At 39.7% G+C, this 11,899-nt stretch overlaps 2 protein-coding genes across 4 annotated transcripts; both read right to left on the reverse strand.

Annotated features, from left to right (window-relative positions):
* Positions 1-279: 279 nt before the first annotated feature.
* bpgm (2,3-bisphosphoglycerate mutase) lies at positions 280-5,264 on the reverse strand. 3 transcript variants are annotated; one of them, XM_080841940.1, is made up of 3 exons: positions 4,583-5,264; positions 3,432-4,032; positions 280-2,884 (listed from the first exon to the last, which is right to left on the reverse strand). In XM_080841940.1, exons 2-3 carry the CDS (start codon positions 4,030-4,032, stop codon positions 2,706-2,708), a joined length of 780 nt encoding a protein of 259 aa, XP_080698066.1. In that variant the 5' UTR covers positions 4,583-5,264; the 3' UTR covers positions 280-2,705. The 3 variants fall into 3 exon arrangements, with proteins under 3 accessions (XP_080698066.1, XP_080698067.1, XP_080698065.1); XM_080841941.1 differs by having other exon boundaries at positions 4,496-4,605; XM_080841939.1 differs by lacking the exon at positions 4,583-5,264 and adding an exon at positions 4,190-4,484.
* Positions 5,265-6,474: 1,210 nt separating this feature from the next.
* On the reverse strand, positions 6,475-10,314 carry LOC308367932 (troponin I, slow skeletal muscle-like). Its single transcript, XM_080841943.1, has 7 exons — positions 10,075-10,314; positions 8,347-8,975; positions 8,085-8,216; positions 7,844-7,933; positions 7,454-7,621; positions 7,180-7,272; positions 6,475-6,935 (listed from the first exon to the last, which is right to left on the reverse strand). The coding sequence occupies exons 2-6, from the start codon at positions 8,464-8,466 to the stop codon at positions 7,183-7,185; spliced, it is 600 nt and encodes a 199-aa protein (XP_080698069.1). The 5' UTR covers positions 8,467-8,975; positions 10,075-10,314; the 3' UTR covers positions 6,475-6,935; positions 7,180-7,182.
* Between the last annotated feature and the right edge of the window lie 1,585 nt (positions 10,315-11,899).

Below are 11,899 nucleotides of genomic sequence, written 5' to 3' on the forward strand. Positions count from 1 at the left end.
CAATCTTGTGTGGTCACTTGTGAGGCCTTCCTTAATGAAATACAATGAAATATTTTTTCATTGCCTTTACAAAGATGTATTGCTTCATAAAACTAACTCAATTTTGTTCACCACACCAGTCTTAACCTTTTCAGTATGATGTTTGCTCTAACAGATTGCTTCAGTCTCAAACACGTTGTATTTAATATTTACACTGTACTGTGAGCCATTGCTGCAGCTCCTCCTTCTGGTAGCACAGACGTTAAGTCATGCAGTAAGTAAGATATTTTCAATACACACCACTTTTTGAGCCTTTTAATTACATTTGCCCTGTATGCAAAACACAGCAATTTCAAAAGGGAAAATTTCAGCAGTCACAGCACTTTAGTTACAAATGTGTAGAGTGTGAGTTTAGTTTCATGATGAGACAACTGTGGCAGCTCATTTTGAGATTATACAAAAGGAACTCTACCTGAGCAATATGAAACTACTGTGCTCACTCTTGGCCACAAGTTGTAGAAAAAGTCAAAGTAGATAAGCCAAAATATACATCGTACATTGCAAAATATGGTTAGGAGACACTGTAGAAATGTTCACACAGCATATCAACTAACATCTCTATGGTTTATTTTTTTCTAAACCAATTCAGTGATGACCTTTACTCATACTTCCCCTAAACTCATGAGGAACTTCACACCAGGTCATTTTGTTCAAGTCCACACAGTGATAAGCAAATAATTTCAGTCAATGGCAGTCACTTTGACAATCGAATGGATTCAGTATCATATGCGTATATAACACATAGCTTACACATCAGCTTAATACTAGTTTGAACCGCAGCATGAAGTAACAAAGCTCCCTATTTTATGTAAATAAAAACACACTTCTGCTCAGTGGTCTTGCACAAGAAACACAACACATACAGTATTTATAAACAATGAACAATAACATTATAAATAGACGAAACACATAACATACCCAGAGTTAGCTTAAAACAAAGGCCTGTTATTAACAGTGTCAAATGCATAGAAGAACTGGCGTTTTTTTTAGATAAATCATTGTGACAAATCTATGCTGAAAATTCCTAAAATCATACCTAATTTTCAAACACTAGGTGATTGTAAGTTACACTCAGTTAAATCTGCTTTACTGATACATCACACTATGGCACCCATCTTCATATAATCTACACACAATCTCACAGAAAATCATTTTTGGAGTTCCTCTTTTTAAGTGCCATATTTCAGTAACTTCAGCAAGGGTAGTAATGCTGCTTCTAAGGAAATCAACATCTGCATTCTATGCAGTACTTTGCATTTTAATTAATCAGTCCTTATTAATAAAAGCATACAAGGATTAAAAAAATACCAGTGCATATTACTGCCAAATTACCCCCACACTCCTGTTTCTTCATTTGAATTTGACCTTGCTATTGTTTCTTCATGTGAGAGGAGACAAGAGACAAAATATTTTCCGACTTTGTCATGCAGGGAATATGTAAACAGGCTCACAATACAGCTTGGAATGAATTATCCCTTCTATCTAACCCCTTGAGGTAATGTACGTGTGTTCAGTGCTTAAAATATGGTTTGTAACTATCTAATCACTTAATTTAAATGCCAGGTGTCATAATCATTTAGGAGTACAGAGGTTGGTTGAACATTCAGCTCAAGTCTGTCACCTTAAGATGAGTATATGTTTGGTCTTTGATACTTGCTTGTTGGTCCTAGTTTAACTTCTTTTAAACTAGACTTAGGCTGATGAAAGCTTTTTTTCACCCTCTCCAATAAAGTGTGTCACAGTTTGTCACCTAGTAGTGCATACCTTTTTAAAATTTCATTTTAAATTATACATTGGATGACGTTTTTGATTTAGCCTTCCAGCTTAGCTGCAAAATCCATAATTAATTGGAGATCACAGTTAAAAACACATATTGATTGATGATTCTATGGAGCTATGTGTACGCATCATGGGGCCTTACTTGAACTCATCTTGAGGCAACGGACTGTTTATTCTATCTGTTTACTATTCTGTTTATTCTACAAAAATGTTTGACCTAATGTTTTGAGCCAGTTGACCGTGACCCTTACCCTAACCAACCAACTAACCAGCCAGCATGACAAACATCAGATAGAGGTTTCTCACTGACCGAAACATAAGGCACCTCTGGTCCTCTCTCCCTTAACCAACCCCATCCAACAGCACACACTTTCACTGACCTTTCACCTCATCTCACTTCCTTTGTCCCGTCATCTCACAACAGCTCATCACATGTTTCAGTAGAAGATACCATGTGTTGAGGTACAGTACAAGACAAGTATTAGGAGTGTTTTACAGTACTCTTTGCTTGGAAAATAGCTAAACACAAACTATTTCAGTGCACCAAATGCCCAGTTTGAGGCCTACAACTAACACATGTTGGAAAAGCAAACACAAACAAAACACTTACGTCTGGGAGAACTCCAGGCTGTAAGGTGGATGTGCAGGCATCACACAAAAGATTACAGGCGAGGAATTGAGCCAAATATTTCGGATATATCATGAGGCAGAGGTCTCTTGTATATCTAAACAATATATTGTTGAACTCATTTTGCCTACAGTGGTTAAAGTGTTTCCCTACTATCTATGGTGTGATTTAAAGTAACAAATGGGCAGAAATGTGTACCTGGTGATATCCTGCAGACAATAGCCAGACCAACAGCAGGCCTGTTTTCTGTACAAACCCCTCACTTGCTGGATGCATTGACCTTCCCCTGGTCTTCCACTTTTTTGATGGCTGCCTGAATCTTCTCCTGGTCTCCCAGAAGTTGCCGCGGCTTCACAGGCTTTAAATCCTCATCCAGCTCCAGTAACACAGGAATCCCAGTGGGTAAAGTCACACCGACGATGTCATCCGCTGAAATGTCTAGAGACAAGACAGAGAGACGTTCAGATGTGCAATATATGTATTGTAAATACGCTCCAAACATTTTTAAATATGACAATCCAATGTATGCAATATGTTATAAGCTCTATGTATGTTCTGCTTCTTGAAGAAAGGTCAGATCTGGGGAAAAAATTGTCTTGCCAAATAAACTACAGGTTTCAGGTGGGTTAGGATTTACATTAAATCAGCCTGGGTTTTCTGTACAGTAACTACTGTATGTGTTAAGGCACCTATATGTCTAGCATGGCACTGCCTGCAGACAGTAGCACAGTCCATGTGTGTTTAAAAGGTCAAAGAGCATCAGGCTGCACTAAGTTATGGTAACATTAACCAAGTGCCCTTTTTGATAAGGTTATTGATGGCATTTCATGAACTTAGAAAAAGTCTTTCCAAATGACATGGGGGCTAGTGTTCCAAAATAGATATATCTGCTTATGTCATCTGCCTGCTTATTCTAAAAATTGTGGACAAATTTTACACCAGCCAGTGAAAGTGTCCAGTGTTCAGTGTTGTCAGGGCAGCGTACTTTCTATGTGTTTGAGCAGGGCTCTACAGCTGTTTCCATGTGCCGAGATGAGCACGGTGTGGCCACTCTTAATCTCTGGGACAATGACTTCATTCCAGTAGGGCAGGAGCCGGTCCAGCACCTCCTTCAGGCTCTCGGATCGTGGCAGCTGCTCCGTGGGCACGTCACATGTGCTGTAGCGCCGGTCATTGTAGATTTCATTGAAGTACGGGTGCAACTCATCGATGGGGGGCGGAGTAATATCGTAGCTTCTCCTCCACTGCTTCACCTGCTCCTCTCCATGGTTCAGGGCCATCTCTGCTCGGTTGAGACCGATGAGCGCGCCGTAGTGGCGCTCGTTCAGCCGCCAGGACTTAGTGACGGGGACCCACTCCTCGCCCATGGCCTCAATGACCAGCCAGGCGGTGTGGATGGAACGGCTGAGCAGGGAGGTGAAGACTCGGTCGAACGTGTAGCCCTGCTCCTTCAGAAGCCTTCCGCATTCCTGGGCCTCCACAATGCCAGCCTCGCTCAGCTTCTGGTCCACCCAGCTGCAGAATCGGTTCTCCTTGATCCAGGCTCCTTCCCCATGTCTCAAGAGGAACAGTTTGTGCTTTGACATCTAGAAAAGGAGACAGATAGAAAACAAGGAACCTGAAGGTAAACACGGTGAGAGGAACGCTATTGCCAATACTGCACAGAAGAGGAACACTGATATTAATCATAATGTATGAGTTACAATAAATTATGCATGCAGTATTTCAGTGATGTAAGCATACCTCACAACCGAAGCGCATACCAACTAGCTACTCAGCTACTGATGTGAGTGTGGACTGAAAGGTTAGGGGTGACACGCCAAATGTCACCATTTGGTTCAGACTAGTTCAGACTACATTGACGTGGAAATACGAATTAACAACATGGTCTTCTCAACCGAAAATCAGTAATATAGTTCACAAGCTATGGAGCACAACAAACGTTAGCTACAGCAACAGTTCCCCATCTAATCTGATGTAACGGTTGTTTGCACTCTGATATTTGCCTCATTTACATACACTTTGGCTTCAGCATCTAACGTATATTACCTCAGACAACAGAATGCAGCACTTGATTGAGCGGGCACAATTTCACAAAAATAAAAACGTACATACTATCTTTCTCGTTTTACTCGCCTTTAGGTTAAGTGAGACGTCTAGTCGGTCGGAGAGTGCAAGGTTGTCGATAGAAACATAGCATAGCAAGTTGCGCGCACATACGCTACGCGTACACCTACCCACGTGGGCAACTGACAGCTTCTCATCCAATAGGAACCGAGAAAGTCGACTTGGAGGCGGTACTTTCAGAGATAATTTACTGTGCAGTTAAAGGCGTATCTATTAGGGCCTATTCAGTCATGTTTATTTGAGAATTCGGTCAATCCTGTGGCAGTATGAGAGCCTACTGTGATCTGTTTAGGATGGAAACGTATTCATCAAACTAGCCTAAGATGTCAATTACGTATGAAGGCATCGTCCTAAATATTATGCTACTTCAGCAAGCAAAAATAGGGTTGCAGTGTCAGTGCAGCAAACAGGCTTTTGAACTCATTGTGGATGGTGAGGTATTGTGTGCTTACCGGTATGTCATCAGCCGACATAGAAATGCTGACTTGACCACAGAACTGGGAACCCTATTCATGTCATGTTAGATGCTGAAATTGTGTAGCGATGTGATCCACAGGTCAGTTTTATTGATTTGAAGGTAGGTCTTCATAATAACCTTCTTTATGTATACTTAAATATACTCATAATATGTATTTCAGCAGATGTTGTTAGGTGTGGTAGATGACAACACGCCACTGCAGAGTTATTATTTAATATATATATAGATATTTATTTTAAAGGAGTGCTACAGTCCTCAGCTTCACTTCAAAATGACAAAAGCAAAAACATTTTCAAAGAAAGTTGAGATTTCAAGCCATTTGTAAAGTGAGTGGGAGATCCTGGTCAACTCATTTCATCAACATGGACAGGAGGAAAGGAGTCTGGACATGATCTCCTACTGCAGAGGGATAGCGGTACCAGAGGGATAGCGGTACCAGCGGTACCGGTACCAGGCACCTGGCAGGGGGTCATACCTGAAGAGCCATGATACTGGACAATGGAATTCAAGTAGGTTGGTGGACATCAGGTGGATGCTATGTCGATTACATAAGTCTTCTCCTTAGTTCTCTTCTTCTATCTTTTCTTGACAATGGGGTGTGTTTTTTTTAAACAACCATACAATACAGGCTGGGCAAAACAGGGTTTTGAACAGGGTTATTATTGTTATCAACAGGGTTTTGAACAGGTTTGTGCTTACTTTGCACTGACACGTAAAAATCATCTGGACCTTCAGGAAAGGAGAGACGAAGGCTTTAACAGTGAATTGAAAAATGATTCACGTTTAGGATTTAGTGTTTTTAGTGCTTTTTTCATTGCATTTACATTTCCACAAACTCATGAATTCCTGTAGAATTTCCATCTTTCTCACTTTTACAATTAAAATAAGTTACAAATTGAATACAAATGTAGTTAAGTTAAGTAAAAATCCTCCTACACTCCTAAAATACATGTGATAGTACAATATCACACTACTGGTAGTAGACATTTACAGTAAGCTCAAAAGTCCACTTTGGATGTTACAATGGAATGTTCAGTAAGCTCTTCTATAACTGTCACAAGCCTATAATAAAAGGAGAACGTGTTATGGTTAATGGTGCAATGGTGTGGCATCAAAGTTGTCTCTTGCATAATGGTATTGTTTTTTCTCAAAAGAACAGATTATATTCAGGATTGTGGTGCAGGACATACAGTATTGTTCTCAATAAAAACTATTTGATTATAAAACACTAGAAATACTATTGCTACATTTTAAACTGGATGTTATTTTGGCAAAACAAAAGCCAGTTATCTCAATAATCTACAAAATGTTAGTAAAATGTTAGTCAATTAATTGTCTGAATATGTTGGTTTGTTGTTGCATTGTATGTTGCTTTGCTGTTGCTGAAAATGTTGCTTTGCACTGCCATCATCAGGTAGACAGGTGAATTGCAGCCATTTGAAAGGCAACATTTATTTTTAATAGGAGCACATTTTACAGCACCGCAGCTATAAACAAAGGCCATGCATTTTTGTTCAATTCAGCTGAATGGATGTCCACACATGTTGTGCACCCAAGATACATTGTAGATACAACACAGTACAAACAAGTAAGAACAACATCTCCTATAAAAGCGTCAGATAAAAAAGCAAAACAAAATGTGTTTATAAAATAAACCAATGTAGTTGTGCAATATTTGATGTTGTCATGCCCATTATGCAAAAGCTCTTATGTTTATTTTGAATTCATTGCTCAAATCTTCAAATCATACTTGCCTGGCTAGTATTTTCTAAAAGGTAATTTACAGATTTGATGAACACATACAGTACATGAAACACGATTCTCATGAGAAATAAAAAGGTGATGAAAATCAACTTAATCAGTCAAGTGAGTCCATTTAAGATCCTGTAGAGAGAATGAAAAGAATCACACCATTACCAGTAGAAGTTGACAAACAGACAAGAAAAAACTGGTTAACTAACGAAACATAGTGTTTTGGGGAGTCAGCCTTTAATGCCTTTTTAAACATCTTGACTGAGAAGTCATTAACTCTAAACTAAACTAAACTACAGGTAACAGAAGGGTAAGTGCATTAACAAGGCAGACTTGGAGGATCTCATTCTTTAATTTGTGTAGTGTGTGACATTACCTGTTACTGTCCACCAGCGTCAAACAGCTTCTTCCTGCCCTCCATGCCTGACATGGCCTCCACATTCTTACGCCAGTCAGTCACTTCCTCTTTCTGTGAGAGTGAAAATGTAATATCATGTTTGTGAGAACTGTGTTTGAACTGGCTCAAGATACAAATAATAATAAATCAAAATCTTTTAAAATAAAGTGACCACCGATTTTAAACTGGACACAGTCCAATTTCAAGTAGCCTATGTTCTTAGATGCATTCTTCCTGAATTCATTAGCAGTACCTTCTCTTCCTCTTTCTTGACTGTCTTGAGGTTTGCCTTGAAGTCAACGGACGTCGATTTGCTGGAGCCCAGGAGAACTGAGAGCAATTGCTCGGCGGATAGTTTCACTCTCTTCAGCACAGGCTTCTTCCTTGTCAGCTCTGCCACCTTCATCTTCATTTCTGCAATCTGAATAACAAAATACCATACGACAACCAGAAGAACAACCATTAGCCTTCACTCTCAAGACCTTGTTTTTTTAAATAATCTAAGTTATTATTCACTTAACACATGCTTTGTGACTTACAGAATGAGAAAATGCTACTGGGTCACAAATACCCTGCCTACATGTTAGAGAATGACCACTGCCTGCACAATAAATAAGCAGGCCCATGCATCCCTGTGCAGTACCTCCTTGTCAGTTTTAAACACTTTGACTTCAACATCATAGCGTTCCTCATCAACCACATCAACTTTGTGATGCAGATCTTTGCAAAGGTCCTGTTGTGTAAAGGATGAATAAAAAATGTGACTGATTAGTTTCTGGTGTCTAGACAATACTAAGTTGTACAACAAACATAGGATGAATTAAGACATTAATTGACCAGAGATGGAAGAGAAAGCAAGGAATGGAGAAAGGTAACGGACTCACCTGGAGCTCCTGTACCGACAGTCCTGACAACTTGATCGGAGGTACTCGTTCAGCCAGTGTGTCCACTCTCTCTTGTATCTTGTCCTCCTTCTCAACGGCAAGCATGTCGAATGCTGTATACAGCAGCTTCATCTGGTGTCACAGGGGTTAATGTTGTCATATTGAGCCACTGTGCTACTTTTACAAATATAGCATTGTAGGGAATGTCCTTGGAGACTGCTGGGCAGAGGTTTACTGTATATCTATGAAATGTGTCCCTTACCTTCAACCCCAGTCTGCGACCTGAGCTGATCTTGGGCTTTGGTTTTTCCTTGGAAGGCAGAAAATAAAGTTGTTTATATATATACTGTATATTTAAAAAATGTGTTTCTAAAAGCCACATGCACCATCAATCATGTAGCAGTATTCAGTAGCAAGATGCCGAATGTTGAGGTACATTTTAAACCATTCTCAAACAAGTGCATTAAGCATGCTTCTTCACATGGTTGGACTTTAAAGCCAAGACTTTTGTTGCAGAAATTTTACAAAATTAACTGGCAACAGGATTTGGTGATTGATGTTTTTTTTTTCTTCACATTTTTGCATGTAAACCAAAACTGTCTGTCTCGTTGTTTTAGTGTGACAATGACAATAGAGTTTTTGAAATTTGAACTTTGAACTTTGAATTATCATTTAGAAGGCAAGTGCTTTCTCATGCATGGGGTGATACTCACCGGTCTTTCCAAGCAGCCAAAAAAACACACAGACACAAAACAAAGCGCAGAGACATGTAAATGCACACAGATCAAAAAAACGCATTGCACAGACAAACGCAATTTATAATTTCAGTGTTTGTCATAAAAAAAGACTACTTACGCATCTGCCATCTTTGGTCATATACTATTATCAGATCTGAAATAGGAATGAGCATATAAATTGGTTTTGGCAACACTTTAGTCAATTTACCAGTCTCAAATGGTCTTATACAGGTCATGGACGTGTTATCTGTATCCAAAGAGATCAGGCGGTTCTGATGTGGCAATGGGGAGCTGGGGGATGATCTGATTGTACTGGACTAATTAAGCTTAGCTGGATGGCCTGCCTTTTTGCGAAGGTAAGTAAAGCACTACACTCTCATGTTGGCTCATTATAGCTCAGCGATGTGTTTTAATGGCCTCTTTGAAACTCCTCGGCACAAAGTCACACGGCCAGAGGCGTATGCCATCTTCTTAAATTTCACATCCAGAAGGAAAGGCCACATCCCCCTTTACCTTTGGCTTACCTCCAGTCTGCTCCTACTTGCCATCATGCCTACTTGCCAATGCTGTCACTTTGATATAGGAAAGCAAAGCATACTAGAAGGCAGAAAATTGCCAACACCTAGCCACCCTCAATCATCTATGCCATCTCACTCCCAAATGTACAGAAGAGTTGCACTAAACATATATTTATGAATTTCACAAAATGCATGGAAAAGCAGCAAAAGTTTTGCTACATATCTGCTAATATAGTCATTCTTATGCCAAAATCGTTTTCTGATTTAATAATTAAAATCATTGAATGGCAATGTACATTTAGTGTTTGTCATTGTGCAACATTCCAATATAAGATATTACATGACTTGGGCTACACTGGGTTTATGAAATCGCATGTTACATGTAACGGAGTGGTAGTTTAATGCATAGCTAACAAGAGTTTGGCCATTTAACATACTGTTTTTAAATCTGATATCTAAAACATCAGGAGAGGATAGTAGCATGCTTATCCAGTCGAATCACACCGAGTCCAACTAAATTCAGCACCACTACCTTTTCACTCACACACATACCGTTTGCATAGCATTGTATTAAGGAAGTATGCGCACTTATCATCCCTCGATACCATTTTATATGTTTCTTCTCAGTGCACCTAATCTAACTTGTCATCGGAGCTGCTCAGAGGATTAACCCCGTTTCCTCTCACTCACTTCTCACCTCCTCACAACCAGCAAGCAAGTTTGTCAAAAACGTACCTTTGGGAGAGAAAAGCTGATGAAGTGTTGGATGCACACGCCAACTGAGGATAGGGGGAAACGGTTCAGATTTATAGTTCCTAACGCTCAGGGTAATGGCCCACTAAAATAACCCGGTGTCTTTGCCCCTCTTCAGCTGACATTTAGTGTTGCACATAGCACCCAGACAGGATTCAGTCAGGAAAGTTGTGGCGATAAAACAACTTTTATTGGTTTTGGACATGGAGTTATGTGGTGAGGTGGCGCTGGGATGACGCCTGGTGGTGGTGGTGGTGTGTAGTTGGCAGGTCATCTGTCAGCTGTTTGCCAGAACAGATGGATGTGTTCGGTGGGGAGAGAAAAGCCTCTGTCTATCCTTTGGGCCATATTCCCGTCGTAGAGAAAAAATGCTCTGAACGTGTAGGCCTAGTACAAAAAATGAACAGATGATGCGACTAAGTTTTTTCAAATGATGTTCTGTCTCAACAAAAATCATTTGTGTTCTGCGTGTTCACTGTGTTTTTGATTAAGCTTGGAACGATGAGTTATGAGTATTATTTTTTAATACATTTCAACTCCATGCTTTTCTGTTTGTTTGTGTTTTTGTAGAACAACACATTATTTTTAGTAATCTTAACACGGAAACAGTATTTCCGCAAATTTGGTGCAATTCACGGAGACACATTTAAATGTTCAAATAGACTGGGTGACATGACATATTGCTTATTTATATTAATCTATAGATATACTGTTTTAAAAATCTTTTTGACAACATAAAACTTTCCTGGAAATCGTAAAGGCAGTTGCCTATGGCAAATCATACAGTAATCAATCACTGCAGTGTTATGTTGGGTCCATTAAGGGCAATTATCAGACATCACATGAATGTGTTAATACCCAGTCCCAATAGGCTTCAGCCACTGGCAATTGTAAATCTCTTCAGTCTCTTGGTTAGAATTACAGCAGCAGGTGGACGCCTGTGTTGATGTAACACAAGCTCGTCCATCTACCGTTTGTTCTCCCTGACCTGAAAACATGCTGGTCTATGAGAAGGGTCAAGAATAACCATGCTGCTTTTATCACAGCTTATTATTAGACACAATGGCTTGGTATTAAGGGGACAAATGTGTTAACTCCTCTGACTTAAAATGGCTTTGATTTGAGGCTCTGCAGAATGAGTTGTGTTAAGCCTGTCTACTCTGCTGTTGTTCACCAAATTAATTAAGCATTCGATAACATTCATTCTAGAAGCAGTTTAAAGAAACACAAGATGAAAAATGCAGTTACAACCAAGTGGTTGTAATTCATTTCAATGGTGTCCTCTCCTGTTGGGGTCAAACAATATCAGTACCCTCCAGACTTCGGCCTGGCCCTGACCTTTCACCTCATTATGTGGAGAGAATATTTGAGGCCATGTTTGCCCTGACCTGATTTACAAACGTTGTTAAATGTTAGGTCAGCTGTGGCACCTGTGCATACGGTCCGCCTTTAAAGGAACAACAACTAAGAGACTGACATGCTGTGAAGAGTCATCAGCAAGAGTGCTGTGGAGAACTGCCTGCGTCTGTAAGAATTCAATTCCATTTTATTTATAAACTTCCACTGACATTTTTTTTTATTTTTTAAATATACTTCCACTGAACTGTCTCAAGGCGCTTTACAGAGCCTAGAGCCTGAACTCCCTAGTGCAAACACTAAGGCAACTGTGGCAAAACTCCCTTTTAACAGGATGAAACCTTGAGTAGAACCCAACTTATAACTGGGGGACCCGTCTACTTATGATGTAAATAGATGATACATACAATATTGATAAAAATGGATAGGACAAGCATTATAGAGCAATGTT

Source organism: Sprattus sprattus (assembly GCF_963457725.1).
Source record: "Sprattus sprattus genome assembly, chromosome: 7".
Lineage (NCBI taxonomy): Eukaryota > Metazoa > Chordata > Actinopteri > Clupeiformes > Clupeidae > Sprattus > Sprattus sprattus.